General features: G+C 37.3%; 1 protein-coding gene across 2 annotated transcripts; it reads left to right on the top strand.

The window, feature by feature from the left end:
- Positions 1-2,464: 2,464 nt before the first annotated feature.
- LOC133640552 (membrane progestin receptor beta-like) lies at positions 2,465-12,304 on the top strand. Of its 2 annotated transcripts, XM_062034031.1 has the most exons (3): positions 2,465-2,650; positions 6,334-6,385; positions 7,087-12,304. In XM_062034031.1, the coding sequence occupies exon 3, from the start codon at positions 7,124-7,126 to the stop codon at positions 8,180-8,182; it is 1,059 nt and encodes a 352-aa protein (XP_061890015.1). In that variant the 5' UTR covers positions 2,465-2,650; positions 6,334-6,385; positions 7,087-7,123; the 3' UTR covers positions 8,183-12,304. The 2 variants fall into 2 exon arrangements, with proteins under 2 accessions (XP_061890015.1, XP_061890014.1); XM_062034030.1 differs by lacking the exon at positions 6,334-6,385 and having other exon boundaries at positions 2,467-2,650.
- The last annotated feature ends 8,287 nt before the right edge of the window (positions 12,305-20,591 follow it).

Genomic DNA, 20,591 nt, shown 5'->3' with positions numbered 1-20,591 from the left:
ACATATATTTTTATTTGATTTTATTTGATTTTATTATTATTTTTAATTTATATATATTATATATATATATATGTATATATATATATATATATATATATATATATATATATATATATATATATATATACATATATATATATATATATATATATATATATATATACATATATATATATATATATATATATATATATATATATATATATATATATATATATATATATATATATATATATATAATTTTTAATTTTTTTATTTTATAAACCTTAATTTATAATATGCAAAAATACATACAAGCATAAAATAAAAAATAAATAAAAAAAATTATATATATATATATATATATATATATATATATATATATATATATATATATATATATATATATATATATATATATATATATATATATATATATATATATATATATATATATATATATATATATATATATATATATATATATATATATATATATATATATATATATATATATGTGTGTGTGTACAATTGACCACTAAATGGTAACACCTGAATAAGTTTTTCAACTTGTTTAAGTCGGGGTCCACGTTAATCAATCCCGGAAGTAAAAAAAAAAAAAAAAACACAAAAACAAAAATAAGCTTCACTTTTACAATCTAAAGAGGCGATTTCGTTCGAACTGTTTGGAAATGGTGTTTCTGAATCGAACACTTAAAAGTATCGACGAATGGGTGCAGTGCACCAAACTTGACGGTGGGTGGCGCCACACATCACATGACACATGACAAACAGGATTTGGGTGATACTGCAAACTTTGGCTTCGGTGAGAGACGGTCGATACGGATTGTGAATGTAATCATTTTTGTAAGATGTTAAAATGGAAAAACAGGACAGAGTAGGAGAATATATGCATTGTTCTTTTGTTTTTAATCAACAAACTTATTCGTGAGCAATTGATGTATAACTAAAACAATGTAAAATAATGGAAATATATCAACAAAATAATACAGTCTTTCGCTTTGAAATAGTTTGAAAAAAATAGTTGTTCTATTGAAAATGCAAAAATACTACTATTGGCCAATTTTAAAATTTAATCTAATTTAATAAAATTTCCCATGTTTGTAAATAATATAACAAAGTATATTGTAGCTATAACAATGTGAACAACAATGTAGAATAATAGAAAAATACCAACAAAATAATACAGTTATTCCGTTTCAAATATTTTTAGAAAAAATAAAGACGTGCAAAAATACAACTATAGGCTCTCCTGAACCATCCGGTTTTCAAAAACTTAGTCCTCAAATTTGTAATTTGATTTTATTTTATTTTATTTTTGATTTGGTTTAATTTAATTTAATTTAAGTTCCAATGCTTTTCCCTAAATATACTGTTGCTATAACAATATGAACAACAATGTAAAAGAATGGAAAAATATCAACAAAATAATACAGTTATTCCCTTTCAAATACTGTTAGAAAAAATATTTTATCCAGTGCTTTCATGTTTTTATTTCTATTTTTATCCATGTTTCTATGTTTTATCTAGTGTTTATCTAGTGTTTTTCATGTTTTTATTTCTATTTACATTTTCTATTATATACTCCAACTTTTTATTTTTATTTTTTTACTTTTTTATTTATTTTTTAACTTTTTAATTTTATTTTATTTTTTATATATACTTTGTAGCACTTTGAGATTTTAACAAAAGTAAAGTGTGTTACAAATGTAATTCATTATTATTATTATTACATGCACAAATACTGCTATTGGTTTCCCAAAGCCATCCTGTTTTCAGAAAATGTTTTCCACATTTGTTATTTAATTTAATTTAACAAATGTATTTCAATTTTATTTATTTCAATTTTATTTTATTTTATTCATTTTTATTTTATTAAATTTTTTATTTTTTTTTATTTCCAATGTTTTTGACTAATACCCCAAAATATACTGTAGCTATACAATATGAACAACAATGGAAAAGAATGGAAAAATATCAACAACATAATACAGTTATTCTGTTTCAATTATTTTAAGAAAAAATAGAGACATGTTAAAATACTACTATTGGCCAAAAAGCCATCCTCTTTTCAAAAAGGTATTTTCCTAATTTTTTATTTAATTAATTTTCCATTTTGTAAATAATACACCAACATATACTGTAGCTATACCAATATAAACAACAACGTCATAAATAGGAGAAACACAACAACAAAAAACGCACACATATCCATGAAAATGAACGCAAGATAAATGAAAAGTACCGAGCCAATGCGATACAGACCTTGGTATCGACGTCATCGATATTTATATTGACCCACTCTACCAGTTGGTTGTAAAGACGAAGTGGCCTTAACAGAAATCACTGAAATACAAATAAAAGACCAATTAATATAAATAAATTGTATATTTCATGTGCTGTGATATCGTTTAGGGGCGTGTCTCGTCACTCTAACACCGCCCCTAATTATTCCGTATCTGCCAACTTCCAGGCCAGCTGCGTTGTTTGTATGTTTTAAATCGCCTTTAACGCCTTTTTTTCCACCTTTTCCAAATATGTCATGTTGCAATGACATCACGCCTTGCAGCGTCTTCAAGTTGAGTTGATCTTCTTTTATTCCTGTGTTTGCAGGTTGAAAGGGAGTGGGTGTTAGAGTGGACGCAAACAGGTGAGACCTGTTGATTTATTTGCAACATGAAATGGGTTTGAGTATATTTGTCATGCATTTTGTCAACAACTTTAACAAGTGACCCGAAGCGCCGTTCAAAAGTTCAACTTTCAATTTGAAATCAGATGAAACATGGCAATGTGTTGTCGTGTTTGTGACACACACACACACACACACACACACACACACACACAGACACACACACACACACACAGACACACACATTTGCCTTGCTTCACATGGCAGCGTACAGGTTTGACTGCATATTTTCTCTCTCTCAGTGGTGAAATGTGAAGCACTGTCAGCGCTGTTGTGATGAATTCTCTTTTTAATGTTGAAAAAAGTGACAAAACGAAGCACATAAGAACATTCTTTTGTGTATCTTGGCTGTGTGTCATGTGCGTCTGCTTGCTGACAGACTTTTCTTTGCTACTTTAGTTCCCCTGCAAACATTTCTCTGTGAAACCAAGTAGTTCTACTGGCAACCAGTGCAAAAACATTATTATGATCTTTACTATTATGGTAGTAGTATTAAATAAGTGAATGAATACAAACCTGGTAGTAGTATCAAATAAATAAGTACAAACCTGGTAGTACTATCAAATAAATAAGTACAAACCTGGTAGTAGCATAAAATAAAATACATAAATACAAACCTGATGGTAGTATAAAATAAGTGAATACAAACCTGATGTTAGTGTAAAATAAATGAATACAAACCTGATGGTAGTGTAAAATAAATGAATGCAAACCTGATAGTAGTATAAAATAGATACATAAACACAAACCAGGTAGTATCAAATAAGTGAATACAAACCTGATGGTAGTATAAAATAAATGAATACAAACCTGATGGTAGTGTAAAATAAATTAATGCAAACCTGATAGTAGTATGAAATAAATACATAAATACAAACCTGGTAGTAGTATCAAATAAATAAGTACAAACCTGGTAGTAGTATAAAATAAAATACATAAATACAAACCTGATGGTAGTATAAAATAAGTGAATACAAACCTGATGGTAGTGTAAAATAAATGAATACAAACCTGATGGTAGTGTAAAATAAATGAATACAAACCTGATGGTAGTGTAAAATAAATGAATGCAAACCTGATAGTAGTATAAAATAGATACATAAACACAAACCTGGTAGTATCAAATAAGTGAATACAAACCTGATGGTAGTATAAAATAAATGAATACAAACCTGATGGTAGTGTAAAATAAATTAATGCAAACCTGATAGTAGTATGAAATAAATACATAAATACAAACCTGGTAGTAGTATCAAATAAATAAGTACAAACCTGGTAGTAGTATAAAATAAAATACATAAATACAAAACCTGGTGGTAGTATAAAATAAATGAATACAAACCTGATAGTAGTATAAAATAAATGAATGTAAACTTGATAGTAGTATAAAATACATAAATAAATACAAACCTGGTGGTAGTATTATAAAAACAAATAAATACACAGCTGGTTGTACTAGTACAAAATAAATATATACAGACCTGGCTGTAGTAGTATAAAATAAATAAATACACACCTGTTGGTACTAGTATAAAATAAATACATGCAAACCTGGTGGTAGTATGAAATAAATAAATACAAACCTGGTGGTAGTAGTATACAATAAATAAATACAAACTTGATGGTAGTAATATAAAATAAATAAATGAATGCAAACTTGATAGTAGTATAAAATAAATAAATAAATAAATAAATAAATACAAACCTGGTGGTAGTATTATAAAAACAAATAAATACACACCTGGTTGTACTAGTACAAAATAAATATATACAGACCTGGCTGTAGTAGTATAAAATAAATAAATACACACCTGTTGGTACTAGTATAAAATAAATACATGCAAACCTGGTGGTAGTATGAAATAAATAAATACAAACCTGATGGTAGTAATATAAAATAAATAAATAAATACAAACCTTGTGGTAGTAGTTTATTATAAATAAATGCAAACCTGGTGGTAGCAGTATAAAATAAAATAAATACAAACCTGCTCATAGTAGTATAAAACATATAAATACAAACCTGGTGGTAGTAGTATAAAATACATAAATGAATACAAACCTGGTAGTAGTATAAAATGAATACATAAATACACATTTGGTTGTAATATAACATAAATAAATACAAACATAGTGGTAGTAGTATAAAATAAATAAATACAAACATGGCAGTAGTAGTATTAAAAAGATAAATACAAACCTAGTTGTAGTATAAAATTAATAAATGAATAGAAACCTGGTAGTAGTATAAAATACATAAATACAAACCTGGTGGTAGTATACAATAAATGAATACAAACCTGATGGTAGTGTAAAATAAATAAATAAATAAATACAAACATGGTGGTAGTATTATAAAAACAAATACATACACAGCTGGTTGTACTAGTAAAAAATAAATATATAGAAACCTGGCTGTAGTAGTATAGAATAAATAAATACACACCTGTTGGTAGTAGTATAAAATAAATAAATGCAAACCTGGTGGTAGTATAAAATAAGTAAATGCAAACCTGGTGGTAGTAGTATAAAATAAATAAATACAAACCTGATGGTAGTAATATATAAAATAAATAAATACAAACCTTGTGGTAGTAGTTTATTATAAATAAATACAAACCTGGTGGTAGTAGTATAAAATAAAATAAATACAAACCTGCTCATAGTAGTATAAAACATATAACTACAAACCTGGTGGTAGCAGTATAAAATAAATAGATGAATACACACCTGGTGGTGGTAGTAGTATAAAATACATAAATTAATACAAACCTAGTAGTAGTATAAAATGAATACATAAATACACATTTGGTTTTAGTATAACATAAATAAATACAAACATAGTGGTGGTAGTATAAAATGAATACATACAAACATGGCAGTAGTAGTATTAAAAAGATAAATACAAACCTAGTTGTAGTATAAAATTAATAAATGAATACAAACCTGGTAGTAGTATAAAAGACATAAATACAAACCTGGTTGTTGTGGTATGAAATAAGTCGAATAATACAAAGCTGATATTAGCATAACATGAATACATACTGTAAATACAAATTTGGTTGTAGAATAAAAAAAATAAATACCAACATGGTGGTAGTAGAAATAAATACAAACCTGGTATCAATATAAAATAAATAAATACAAACATAGACTTAGACTTCCTTTTTATTGTCATTCAAAATAGAACTTTGCAGTGCAGATAAGAACAACATTTTGTTGCATTAGCTCGTTGTAGTGCAGGATAAAAGAGCAATAAGGTGCAGATATAAATAAATAGATTACTGTACAGATAAATATATTGCACTTTTGTATATGCGTCCACGTTTACGGATGTATGTTATATTGTCTTTATATTCCAGCCAGTTAATCCATTTTTAGGGGGAATTGAGGGGATTATTATGATGCGTTCAAGAGTCTTACGGCCTGAGGGAAGAAGCTGTTACAGAACCTGGAGGTTCTGCTTCGGAGGCTGCGGAACCTCTTTCTAGAGTCCAGCAGAGAAAACAGTCCTTGGTGGGGGTGGGAGGAGTCTCTGCAGATTGTCTGAGCCCTGGTCAGGCAGCGGCTTTTTGCGATTTCCTGGATAGGAGGAAGAGGAGTCCTGATGATCTTTTTTCCGCCGTCCTCACCACTCTCTGCAGAGACTTCCAGTCCGAGGCACTGCAGGCTCCAGTCCAGACAGAGATGCAGTTGGTCAGTAGGCTCTCTATAGTGCCTCTGTAGAATGTGGTGAGAATGGGGGGGAGGGAGCTGTGCTCTTTTCATCTGACGCAAAAAGTGCATGCGCTGCTGAGCTCTTTTTACAAGAGCTCCGGTGTGTAGGGACCAGGTCCTATTGTCAGTTATCTGCACCCCCAGGAACTTGGTGCTGCTTACCATCTCCACTGCTGTGCCGTTGGTGAAGAGTGGAGCGTGGCTGGACTGGTGCTTCCTGAAGTCGACAATGATCTCCTTGGTCTTGTTGACGTTCAGGACCAGGTTGTTGGTTCTGCACCAATCAACCAGATGTTTCACCTCCTCCCTGTAGTCCACGTCGTCGTTGTCACGGATGAGGCCCACTACTGTTGTGTCGTCCGCATACTTCACAATGTGGTTAGTAGTTGACCTGGCGCAGCAGTCATGGGTCATCAATGTGAATAGCAGCTGACTCAGGACGCAGCCCTGGGGGGAGCCGGTGCTCAGGGAGATGGCACTGGAGGTGTTGTCACCCACTCTCACAGACTGGGGTCTGGGGGACTGGGGTGAATGGGGTGCTGGCATTGCAGTAGTCACATAATAAATACAAACCTGGTATTAGCATAAAATAAATAAACACAAACCTGGGAGCAGATTAGATTTGTTAATGAAAAAAGAACAATATCAAAAGACAGTTGATTTATTGTATTTTTTTTCAGCGACTGCAATATTGTCCAGTCCAGTGTGTTTCCGGCGATGTCAGGAGATCTTGTGCAGAGACTCCGCACCTTCATCACCAGTGTCAAGCACCTGGGTCACCTGGACATCACTCCGGCCGCCTTGCCGCTGCCCAGCCCGACCGTCTCCTACGCCCAAGTGCCCGACTTGTTCCAGGAACCCTACGTCCTGTCGGGCTACCGTCCCGTCCGGCAGAAGTGGCACTGTTACCTCCTCAGCCTCTTCCAGGTACACAACGAAAGTCTCAACGTGTGGACTCACTTGCTGACCGTACCCGTGTTGCTGCTCCACTGGCGGGTCCGAGCGGGCGCCCTGGGGTTCAGCTTGGGAGCAGCCTCCCTGCCCCTGTTCCTGTTCCTGGTGTCCTCGCTGATGTATTTGCTCCTCAGCGCCGCGGCTCACCTGTTCCAGTCGCACTCTGAGCACGCGCACTACTTCTTCTTCTTCATGGACTACGTGGGCGTGGCCGTCTATCAGTACGGCTGTTCCCTCGGACATTACTTCTACGCGTCCCAGTCGGCGTGGAGGAGCAGCTGCCTCGGACAGATCTTCCTGCCCGGAGCCGCTTTCTTCGGCTGGCTGTCCTGCGCCGGCTGCTGTTTCGCCAAATCCCGATACCGCCGACCGTACCCCGTGGGCAGGAAGGTGTGCCAGCTGATCCCGACCTCGCTGGCGTACGCGCTGGACATCAGCCCCGTGCTCCACCGCCTGCTCACCGCTCCCTGGGCGGAGGAGCCCTCGCTGCCCTTCCACATGCTCCAGATCGCGTGCTTCCTGCTGTGCGCCGTCTTCTTCTCCTGTCCCGTCCCGGAGCGCCTCTTCCCGGGCCGCTGTGACTTTGTGGGCCAGGGGCACCAGATCTTCCACCTGCTCCTGTCGCTGTGCACGCTGTTCCAGCTGGAGGCGCTGTTCCAGGACTACGTCAGGCGGAAGGACACGCTGGTCGAGGTGTTTGGCGAGAGGCAGCTGTGGTGGGCCTGCGCCGTCTTCCCGGTCCTGTTTCTGTCTTGCGTTTTGACTGCGCTCCTCGCCATGAGGCACAAACACAAGCAACTGCAGGCTCAGAAAGAGAAATGAACATGCACACACTTCCCTCGTGGGAGGAGCGATCGCATTTATTCAGAGTTGCATATGCATGGGCTTTAGCCAGTGTATCGGGACTTTGATTAGTATGTATTGCTAATAACCAAGGTGTCGGTATCTTTAATTATTGGCAGGAGGAGCGATCGCACTGATTATAAAGCACATCGAGGCTAAATTCAAGCTTGGGGGGTGTGGATCACAGTGCTGATGTCCGCCAAATACTTTGACTAATGGATTATTGCAGTTCTTACTATTTATAGTTGTTATTAATAACTGGAAAGAGGAGCGATCACACTGATTATAAAACACATCAACACTAAATTCAAACCCGGTGGGTGTGGATCCCAGCACTCATGTCAAACACTTTGACAGGTGGACTTTTTCAGGTCTTGCTATTTAATGTTGTTAATAACTGGCAAGAGGAGCGATCGCACTGATTATAAAGCAGATCAAGGCTAAATTCAAACTAGGTGGGTATGGATCACGGTGCATACGTCCACCAAATACTTTGACTCGTGGGTTATTTCAGGTCTTACTATTTATCCTTGGTATAACTAGCAAGAGGAGCGATCCCACTGATTATAAAGCACATCGGGGCTAAATTCAAACTCAGTGGGTGTGGATCACAGTGCTTATGTCCCCCAAATACTTTGACTAATGGATTATTGCAGTTCTCACTATCGTTGTTATTAATAACTGTCAAGAGGAGCGATCGCACTAATCATAAAGCACATCGGGCTAAATTCAAACTCAGTGGGTGTGGATCACAGTGCTTATGTCCCCCAAATACTTTGACTAATGGATTATTTCAGTTCTCGCTATTTATCGTTGTTATTAATAACTGGCAAGAGGAGCGATCGCACTGATTATAAAGCACATCAAGGCTAAATTCAAGCCCGTTGGGTGTGGATCACAGCACTCATGTCAGTCAAACACTTTGACAGGTGGACTTTTTCAGGTCTTGCTATTTAATGTTGTTATTAGTAACTGGCAAGAGGAGCGATCACATGGATTATAAAGCAGATCAAGGCTAAATTCAAGCTCGGTGGGTGTGGATCATAGTTATCACGTCCCCCAAATACTTCAACTAATGGATTATTTCAGTTGTCACTATTTATTGTTGTTATTAATTACTAGCAAGAGGAGCGATCACACTGATTACAAAGCACATCAAGGCTAAATTCAAGTTCGGTGGGTGTGGGTCACAGCACTCATGTCAGTCATGTCAGTCAAACAATTTGACAGGTGGACTTTTTCAGGTCTTGCTATTTATTGTTGTTATTAAAAACTGTCAAGAGGAGCGATCGCACTAATCATAAAGCACATCAAGGCTAAATTCACACTACGTGGGTATGGATCACAGTGTTCACGGCCGCCAAATACTTTGACACATGGATTATTTTAGGTGTTAGTATTTATCCTTGGTATAACTAGCAAGAGGAGCGATCGCACTGATTATAGAGCACTTCGGGGCTAAATTCAAGCTTGGTGGGTGTGGATCACAGTGCTCACGTCCGCCAAATACATTGACTAATGGATTATTGCAGTTCTTACTATTTATAGTTGTTATTAATAACTGGAAAGAGGTGGACTTTTTCAAGTCTTATTTATTGTTGTTATCCAAGGTGTTATGTCAGTGTTATCAATAACTCCTACGAGGAGCGATCGCACTGATTATAAATACCGTCTCGGCTCAGATTCACGTTTTTAAAGTCAAACTGGGTGGTTGTGGATGACAAATACTTTGACTCGTGAATTATTTCATGTATTTTCGTTTATCGTTAGTAATAACTGGCAAGAGGTCTTACTATTTATTGTTATTATCCAAGGTGTTGTGTCAGTGTTATCAATAACTGGCACGAGTAACAATCGCACTGATTAAAAATCCTGTCTCGGCTAACCACATTTTTAAAATCAGGCTAGGTGGTTGTGGGTGACAAATACTTTGACTAGTGAATTACTTAATGTCTTTCTGTTTATTGTTATTATCCAACTGTAATAATAATTGGCAGGAGGAGCAATCACACTGATTATAAAGCATGTTGAGGCATGAATCAAGAACAATGGGTGTGGATCACAATGCTCACATCTGTCAAATACCTAAATGGATTATTTCACTTCTTTCTATTTATTCTTGTTATCCAAGAGCAGCAATCGCACTGATTATAAAGCTAGCCAAGGCTCAGACCCACCTATAAAAACAAGCTGGGTGGGTGTAGATCGTAGCATTCCAGTTAGTCAAACACTTTGACTTGTGGATTATTTCAGATCTTTCTATTTGTTATTATCCAAGGTAATGGTAATAATAATAACTATCAGGAGGAGCGATTGCACTGTTTATAAAGCACATAAAGGCTAAAATCAAGCCGGGTGGGATCACAGCACTCGTGTCGGTCAAACACTTTGAATAATAGGTTTTTCTATTGTTGTTATCCAATGTGTCAGTATTATTGATAACCAGCAAGAGGAGGAGCAATCACACTGATCATAAAGCTTGCCAAGGCTCAGACCCACCTTTTTAAAATCAAGCTTGGTAGGTGTGGATTTCAAACACTTTGACGTCTGAATTATTTCAGGTCTTTCTATTTGTTGCTATTATCCAACGGTAATATTAACTGTACCTGTCAAGTGGAGCGATCGCACTGAATATAAAGCATGTGGAGGCTAAGACCGAGCTGGATTGGTGAGGATCGCGGTGCTAACACCAAACACTTTGAATAATGGATTATTTAAGGTCTTGCTATTTATTGTTGTTATCCAAGGTTTCTGTGTTATTAATAACTGACAAGAGGAGCAATTGCACTGATTATAAAGTTTGTTGAGGCTCGCAGCTACCCATACAATTAAGCTGGGTGGGTGTGGATAACAGTGCTAATGCCGGTCAAACACTGACTGGTGGATTCTTTCAGGTTTTTCTATTTATTGTTGTTATCCAAGAGGAGTGATCGCACTGATTATAAAGCTAGTCCAGGCTCAGACCAACCTTTTTAAAATCAAGTGGTAGTGGATCGCAAACACTTTGAATAGTGAATTATTTCAGGTCTTTCTATTTATTGCTATTATCCAACGTAACAGTAATTTTAATAACTGTCAGGAGGAGCAATCGCACTGATTAAGTATGTCAAGGCTAAAATCAAGCTATGTTGGTGTAGCTAGCAGTGCTCACTCACACCAGTCATATCCTTTGACTAATGGATTATTCTAGGTATTTCTATATATTGTTGTTATCCAAGGTGTTATTGATGACTGGCGAGAGGAGCGATTGCACTGATTATAAAAATAGCCAAGGCTCAGACCCAATTGTTTTAAAATAAGCTGTTTGGGTGTAGATCGCAAACACTTCAACTAGTAAATTATTTAAGGTCTTTCTGTTTGTTGCTATTATCCAACTGTCAATATTAACTGTTAACTTTACCTGACAAGAGGAGCGATCACACTGATTACAGAAGCACGTGGAGGATAAAACCAAGCTGGCTTGGTGTGGATTGCAGTACTAACACCAAATACTTTGACTGATGGATTATCTCAGGTCTTGCTATTTATTGTTGTTATCCAAGGTTTCTGTGTTATTACTAACTGGCAAGAGGAGTGATTGCACTGATTATAAAGCTTGTCGAGGCTCAGAGCCACCTATAAAATTAAACTTTGTGGGTTTGGATCACAGTGCTAATGCAGGTCAAACACAGACTGGTGGATTCTTTTAGGTTTTTCTATTTATTGCTAATATCCAAGGTGGGATTAATAACTGTCAGGAGGAGCAATCGCACCGATTATAAAGTATGTTGAGTCTGAGCTCAAGCTGGGTGCGAGTGAATCACAATGCTAATGCAGGTCAAACACTGACTGGTGGATTATTTCAGGTCTTTCCATTTATGGTTATTATCCAAGGTGTTATTAATGACTGTCAGGAGGAGCGATCGCACTGATTATAAAGCACGTCAAGGCTCAAATCAAACTGGGTGGGAGTGGATTACAGCGCTAATGCCGGTCAAACACTGACTGGTGGATTCTTTCAGGTCTTTCCATTCATGGCTTTTATCCAAGGTGTTATTAATAACCGCCAGGAGGAGCGATTGCGACTGTTCAAGTATGTTTGTGCTGAAATAATAAAATTAATTGCACAAGTTGACGTCCGTTGTGGTTCATTCATAATTCATAGTTTCTCAGTTCACTGGTGAAAGTACCCGTGTAGGAAGATGGGGGGAATGTTCACTTTGCAGTCCTACTGAGACATGAACGCACAAGCAGACGACTTGGTTGACTTGTTAAAAACACAATCTGGGACACATGTTGAATTTTTAGATTTAGGAAATATTTTTAAGTAGGAAATTGTGGAATTTCAAACAGTTTCAGGGTCGCACTGTTTCCGCTCACAAACACGGAGGTTGTCACTCAATGGTTCTTTATTTAGTGGTATGTTCTTTCTAAAGAAAGTTACTAGCATGAGTAGTATAAGACCTCACTTGCTTAGGCGGTTTCGTTGTTATTTCTGTTCAAGCGCTCTTGTTTTCTTGTCCCACTTCCTTTTAGTCTTTTCCTGCCACTTCTTTCCTGGCGGCCTCTCTCACCGGTCCCTGATTGTGTCTGTCGCTACAGGTGCACAAGTTCCGAAAATTCCCCGATTACCCAGAATTTCCGGGAATTTCCCTCCATCGACAATGAACGGGCAATATACAAACCTCTCCATATCCCACATTTCCCATCCGATTTGAACCGTTCCAACATCCACACCCTCCACTCACCCTGCACATTCAAACACTCCAGTTCAACTCACCCATGGGTTCGGCGGCTTGTGCACATAGGGCATTCACACGCAATTTCGACCGGAATTGCAAATTCTTTTTTTTATTTATTTATTTTTTCATTTTATTTTTATTGACATCCAGCATCAGACATTCCTATCAATTACATCATATTCACATAAATCATATATCTATTGTCTGCCCTAAATGTAAAAAAAAAAGGAACAACAAAAAAAACAAAGTCATATCTACAAATACATCGATGAAATAAACTAAGAAAAAAATAAAATAAATAAAAATACATACATATACACATATAGGGAGTAATCCCTTTTTTTTTTTTTTTTTTTGCAGTACAATCACTAATTCGAAAAATTAAAGTCAGGTTTATGGGGCGTGACATAGTTGACCCAATTTTCCCAGTATGAAGTAAATTTCTCCAATTCATAATTAATAAAGGCAGTTATCTTCTCCATTTTATATATGTCCATTGTTGTTTCCACCCATTGCTTCAAAGTTGGGCTCTCCTGGGATATCCATTTCCTAGTAATGGTCTTTTTACAAGCCACCAGTAGGATATTCATTAAGTGTTTATCTTTCTTCAGCCAGTCCTGAGGTACATGTCCAAAAAACAAAGTTTTACTTTCGAGGGGTATTTTCACGTTTGAAAATATCCTGTAGAGCTTGGTGTATCTCTTTCCAATAGTCCTTTATGGTGGAGCAGTCCCAGAAAACATGGTAGTGATTTGCATTTGAATTCCCACAATTTTTTCCAGCAAACAGGGGAGTTGTTATCATAGTGAGACTTCTGAGAAGGTGTAATAAAAAATCTGATCAGATTTTTCCAGCCAAACTCCCTCCACTTGGGTGAGCTGGTACAAGTCCATTGATATTTCCATATTATTGTCCATTCTTCCTCAGATATAGTTATCCCTCCTTCCTTCTCCCATTTTGTTTTAATATATAAGGTTGAATATGATTTCATATTCAACAGACCCTTATACCAGCATGAAACAGTTCTATCAATAATTGCAAATTCTAGTTATTTTATTATTTGAATACTTATTTACTTATTTGTCGGTGTTACGGTCACTGTGTACTTGTATACGCATGTACAGTATATGTATATATCTTAGGGTTGTCAAAATTAACAAGTTAACTCATGCGATTAATCACAAAAAATGATCACATTAATCATGAACACACTTAGACTAATCATGCGATTTATCTTAAACGTACAAACTCTTTTACCTTAACCCAGGGGTGTCCAAAGTGCGGCCCGGGTACCATTTATGGCAGTGGTCCCCAACCTTTTTGTAACTGCGGACCGGTCAACGCTTCAAAATTTGTCCCACGGACCGGGGGGGGGGGTATGGTATTTTATTTTATTTTATTTTATTTTTTTGGTCATAAAAAAATACAATCATGTGTGCTTGCGGACTGTATCCCTGCAGACTGTATTGATCTATATTGATATATAATGTAGGAACCAGAAATATTAATAACAGAAAGAAACAACCCTTTTGTGCGAATGGGGGAGGGAGGTTTTTTGGGTTGGTGCACTAATTGTAAGTGTATCTTGTTTTTTTTTATGTTGATTTAATTATTTTTTAATTTTTTAAATTTTTTTATTCATTTATTTTTTTAATTTCTTGTGCGGCCCGGTACCAATCGATCCACGGCCCGGTGGTTGAGGACCACTGATTTACGGCCCGTAGCCTACTTCCAAAGGCCCATAGTGTGGTCATTAGCATTCTAATATCAGCATGCTTGCTTTTTTGCTAATTTTACAGATTTTTCCGCAGCATCACATTGTTTGTTACATGACGAATGATACCTGTTAGCATGCTATCTTTTTTTAGGGTAAGTTTGTAGGTACACATCTGGGTCATATTTTGGTACTTTATGCAAGCTAACTTTAGCATGCTAGCATTTTAAACACATTTTTTTGGTTTTTGGTTTTGGTACTTGACTCATGTTACAGTTAGCATTTTAGCATGCTAGCTTTTTTTGTCTAATTTAGCAGGCATAGTCTCATATATTTTGGAATTTCACTAATGTTAACTGTAGAGGTGCTATTTTAGCATGATAGCATAGTACTGTTAGCATGATAGCCTTTTTTAAAGCTAATTTTCTCCTATGTTTTGTTACTTGGGTTCTGCTGGCCCCACTATGGACTGGACTCTCACTAATATGTTGTATCCACTATGGACTGGACTCACTATTATGTTAGATCCACTATGGACTGGACTCTCACTATTATGTCAGAGCCACTATGGACTGGACTCTCACTATTATGTTGGATCCACTATGGACTGGACTCTCACTATTATGTTAGATCCACTATGGACTGGACTCTCACTATTATGTTAGATCCACTATGGACTGGACTAACTATTATGTTAGATCCACTATGGACTGGACTCTCACTATTATGTTAGATCCACTATGGACTGGACTCTCACTATTATGTTAGATCCACTATGGACTGGACTAACTATTATGTTAGATCCACTATGGACTGGACTCTCACTAATATGTTATATCCACTATGGACTGAACTCTCACTATTATGTTAGATCCACTATGGACTGGATTCTCACTATTATGTTAGATCCACTATGGACTGGACTCTCACTAATATGTTGGATCCACTATGGACTGGACTCTCAATATGTTATATCCACTATGGACTGGACTCTCATTAATATGTTAGATCCACTATGGACTGGACTCTCACTAATATGTTAGATCCACTATGGACTGGACTTTCACAATATTATGTTAGATCCACTATGGACTGGACTCTCACTAATATGTTGGATCCACTATGGACTAGACTTTCACAATATTGTGTTAGATCCACTATGGACTGGACTTTCACAATATTATGTTAGATCCACTATGGCCTGGACTCTCACTAATATGTTAGATCCACTATGGACTGGACTTTCACAATATTATGTTAGATCCACTATGGCCTGGACTCTCACTAATATGTTAGATCCACTATGGACTGAACTCTCACTATTATGTTAGATCCACTATGGACTGGATTCTCACTATTATGTTAGATCCACTATGGACTGGACTCTCACTAATATGTTGGATCCACTATGGACTGGACTCCCACTATTATGTTAGATCCACTATGGACTGGACTCTCATTAATATGTTAGATCCACTATGGACTGGACTCTCACTAATATGTTAGATCCACTATGGACTGGACTTTCACAATATTATGTTAGATCCATTATGGCCTGGACTCTCACTAATATGTTAGATCCACTATGGACTGGACTTTCACAATATTATGTTAGATCCACTATGGCCTGGACTCTCACTAATATGTTAGATCCACTATGGACTGGACTTTCACAATATCATGTTAGATCCACTATGGCCTGGACTCTCACTAATATGTTAGATCCACTATGGACTGGACTTTCACAATATTATGTCAGACCCACTGGACATCCATTGCTTTCGGTCTCCCCTAGAGGGGGCGGAGGGATTACCCACATATGCGGTCCTCTCCAAGGTTTCTCATAGTCATTCACATTGACGTCCCACTGGGGTGAGTTTTTCCTTGCCCTGATGTGCGCTCTGTACCAAGGATGTCGTTGTGGCTTGTGTGCTGTATAAATAAACATTGATTGATTGACTTCACGCTATTTAGCCAGTGTGCTAACTGTAAACATTTTCGACTGGCTTTGGCTCTTCAGCATTCAAACAAAATTTTTACCGAAATTTTGTAAAATCTTTATGTTGTCCTAGTTTTGAGGAGGAAAACAACCAAAAACTGCCCCCGCATCCTTTAATTTGTCGGTCTGTGGCTAGGGATGATGTTTGATAAGGAATTATCGAGTTCGAGCCTATTATCGAATCCTCTTATCAAACCGATTCCTTATCGATTCTCTTATCGAGTCCAGATAGGTTGTTGTATATGGAAAAAAACACACAATATTTGGTTTAACAAAAGATCACTTTTATTATATAATAAAAAAATAAAATCTAATAAATAAATAAATATTGACTGTTACCCACCTAAAAAAAATAAAAAATAAAAATAAATATTGACTGTTGTTACCCAAAGTATATTAAGTGGGATTTTTCAGAAAAACAAATATATACAGTAACACAAAAACAACCTGTCTCTGTGATCACTATAGGTGTATAAATAATAATATAGTGTTAAATAAAATCAGTCCCTTGGGCACAAAACTGAAAATAATACAGCTCTCCAAAAAGTGCCCTTCTGCTGCTATTTGACATAACTGTTTGTTATGATGCTTTGACATTTTTGCACTTTATTTCTTTATTGAAAGAACATTCTATGAAGAGAAAAGTTCTTTGCAAATGTGGTTACAATGCTAATAAATGAAAAGTTAAAGCTAAAAAAAGAAATACACTTTATTGAGTTAACATTATTTCTTTATGGGGGAAAAATGTTATGAGCTAGAGAATATAACAACGACACTACCCAGCATGCAACGGGAGTTACGAGCATGCGCGGTAGCCCCGAAAAGTGTTGCATGTTGCCACGCTGTGAAAGTAAACGTCAAGAACTCAGCCAACACGCCTCGTCTGCATTATTTATAATTAGACAAACAACACATCTACAGTGTGATTTTGTTTTGTTTACAAGGAAAGAAACACAAAAGTTAAAAAAGGGAGATATGTTGTATATATATGTATGTGCTGCGGTTGTTTTAAGAACGTTGCGACAGCTGCCGTAAAGGAGGTGCGTTGCTATGTTTCCGGTTGGTCGTAAAAGTGTTCGTCATGTGTTTTACCCTGCTAAAATCTCTCAGTAAAGTTATTCGATGGATTATAGCTTTTGCTTTGAACTTTATTACACCTTGGAGCGCTTTTTCCCGTCCATTGTTTTCCTGCTTTTGCTATCTGAGCCTAATGACTGAGCTACGTGACGTCATTTATTGTGATGTCCCACGGAGCATTTCTGGTCGGGACGGGATTCGAATAAAGAATCAACTCTTTTCCTTTACTATAGTGGTCTGGATAACGGGTACCGGTTCTCAAAAAGGGATTCGAGTCCGAGGACTCGGTTCTTTTCTTATCGAACAACCAGGAAAACCGGTTTCGAGTATCATTCCTATCTGTGGCCCTCAGTGGAAAAAGTTTGGGCACCCCTGCCTTAACCGCAAAACGGTCGGTGATCAGATGAATAATGTGTCAGCACAAAAACGAGTGAGGAGACTCCGAATGGTGGTATCGCTGGTACAAAATATTGTATCCGTATGTATATCCTGAAATAATATTTGCACAAAACTTATTTTGTGCAAATAAATGACATGCATTCAGTAAAACATCTAAAAACTTTTCTGGATGACATTCAGGCAACACTTTTGTTTTTACTCCCATTTTTCATGAGTTGACTAAAAGATATACAACTTGTACTATATACAAAAAAAACCCCTATTCCTCTCAAATATTGTTCACAAATCTGTTTAAATCTGTGTTAGTGAGCATTTCTTCTTTGCCAACACAGTCCATCCCACCTCACAGGTGTGGCATATCAAGATGCTGATTAAACAGCATGATTATTGCACAGGTGTGCTTTCGGCTGCCGACTGTAAAATGCCACAGATGTCGCAAGGTTTGAGGGAGCGTGCAGTCGGCATGCTGACTGCAGGAATGTCCACCAGAGCTGTTGCCCGCGAACTGAATGCTCATTTCTCTACCATAAGTCGTCTCCAAAGGCATTTCGGAGAACTTAGCAGTGCATCTAACCGGTCTCACAACCAGGGCCGGCCCGTGGCATAGGCCGTATAGGCAAATGCTAAGGGCGCCGTCCATCAGGGGGCGCCACGCCAGTGCAACAAATGTTGGAGAAAGAAAAAAAAAGTTGGTACTATTATTTCTAAATGCAAAAAATAATCCCACTATAATTAAAATGCAAAGTAAAGCCTATTTAATAGAAATATTATTTGTTACAACATTACGCCCCCCCCCCCCCCTCCCCCCTCCCTTCCCGTATCATGACTCTTTTTGGACGTCACCACAAATGTCAAAACGGCCAAAACTGTCAGGTGCCCAGGGAAGAAAAAAGAGAAAAGAAGAGGAGAAACGAGAAAAAGACAGAGGTAGCAGGTATACGAGTAACGTAAAAGCCTACCTGGCTTTTTAGCATTAAGCTAATGTTACATGATTCGGCAATTGCTAATCAATAAATAGCTAGTTCTGTTTTAACGTCGGGTTAATATTGTGGAGGGGGCTGAATTGTTATGGAAAATAATAATGTAACGTTAGGTAATTACAGTACTCCCACCTTACATTCCTCAGGGACATTTGTTTTAGATCTTTTAAGCAGGTGTTTTTTGTTTACATTGTTATTGCCTTCTGGTTAGCTAATGTTTGCCCTGCAGGTAATAGTCACTTTTCCACCCCTTTATATATTAGGTGTAGTTGTAAGCCTAGTTGTTAAAGTGCACATCATTAATGTTAATTAAGCAATATCACATGAGAGGGAATGCTGTTTTTTAATTTGAGCACTGCTGTGATTCGGTTAAAGATAATCATAACAACATTCTCATATAATATGTTAATTTGCTTTCTTTAAGTAAAAAAAAGGTCAAAGACAAAGCTATTCCGTTTCTTGTGAGTATATACACTTCACTGCCGATGTGGGGGGGCGCCACCTAAAATCTTGCCTAGGGCGCCAGATTGGTTAGGGCCAGGCCTGCTCACAACCGTAGACCACGTGTCACCACACCAGCCCGGGACCTCCACATCCAGCTCCATGACCGTCCGAGACCAGCCACCCGGACAGCTGCTGCAACAATTGGTTTGCATAACCAAATAATGTTCTGCGCAAACTGTGAGAAACACAGAGATACCGTGACGAGATCCTGAGGCCCATTGTTGTGCCCTTCACCCGAGACCCTCACCAGAAGTTGCAGCATGACAAAGCACGGCCCCATGTTGCAAGGATCTGTACACCAATCCCGGAAGCTGAAAACACGCCAGTTTTTGCATGGCCAGCATACTCAGCGGACATGTCACCCTTTGAGCACGCTTGGCATGCTGTGGATCGGCGTATACGACAGCGTGTTCCACTTCCTGCCAACATCCAGCAACTTGGCACCGCCGCCGAAGAGGAGTGGAGCAAAATTCCACAATCAACAACCTGATCAACTCTATGCCAAGGAGATGTGTTGCACTGCCTGAGACAAATGGTGCTCACACCCGATACTGACTGCTTCCCCCCTCCCCCAGACCCGATAAAGAAAAACTTCACATTTCAGAGTGGCCTTTTATTGTGGGTAGCCTAAGGCACACCTGTGCAATAATCATGCTGTTTAATCAACATCTTGATATGCCACACCTGTGAGGTGGGATGGATGATCTCGGCAAAGAAGAAATGCTCACTAACACAGATTTAGACAGATTTGTCAACAATATTTGAGAGGAATAGGTCTTTTGTGTATATAGTCAAAGTTTTAGATCTTCCGTAACATCCTCCTTAAAGTTTTGTAATCAATCAAGTAGCTAAAATGTGCCAAAGAGAGTGTTTATCATTTTACCCATCATGCATTGTAATGGATTTAAATGGGTGTCATTTTGATGTTTTTATTATGCTTGGTCGTTTTTATCCACAAAGTTCAGCAAGCAGGTTGTGTGATGTGTTAGCATTG

Source organism: Entelurus aequoreus, linkage group LG23 (genome assembly GCF_033978785.1).
Source record: "Entelurus aequoreus isolate RoL-2023_Sb linkage group LG23, RoL_Eaeq_v1.1, whole genome shotgun sequence".
NCBI classification, from domain to species: Eukaryota; Metazoa; Chordata; class Actinopteri; order Syngnathiformes; family Syngnathidae; genus Entelurus; species Entelurus aequoreus.
The sequence above is the reverse complement of the archived record's forward strand: the minus strand, read 5'-3'. Positions and strand labels throughout refer to the sequence as shown.

Excerpts from the sequence above, each read along its gene's own strand:
- LOC133640552 (XM_062034031.1), top strand. The coding sequence starts at position 7,124 with ATGTCAGGAGATCTTGTGCAGAGACTCCGCACCTTCATCACCAGTGTC.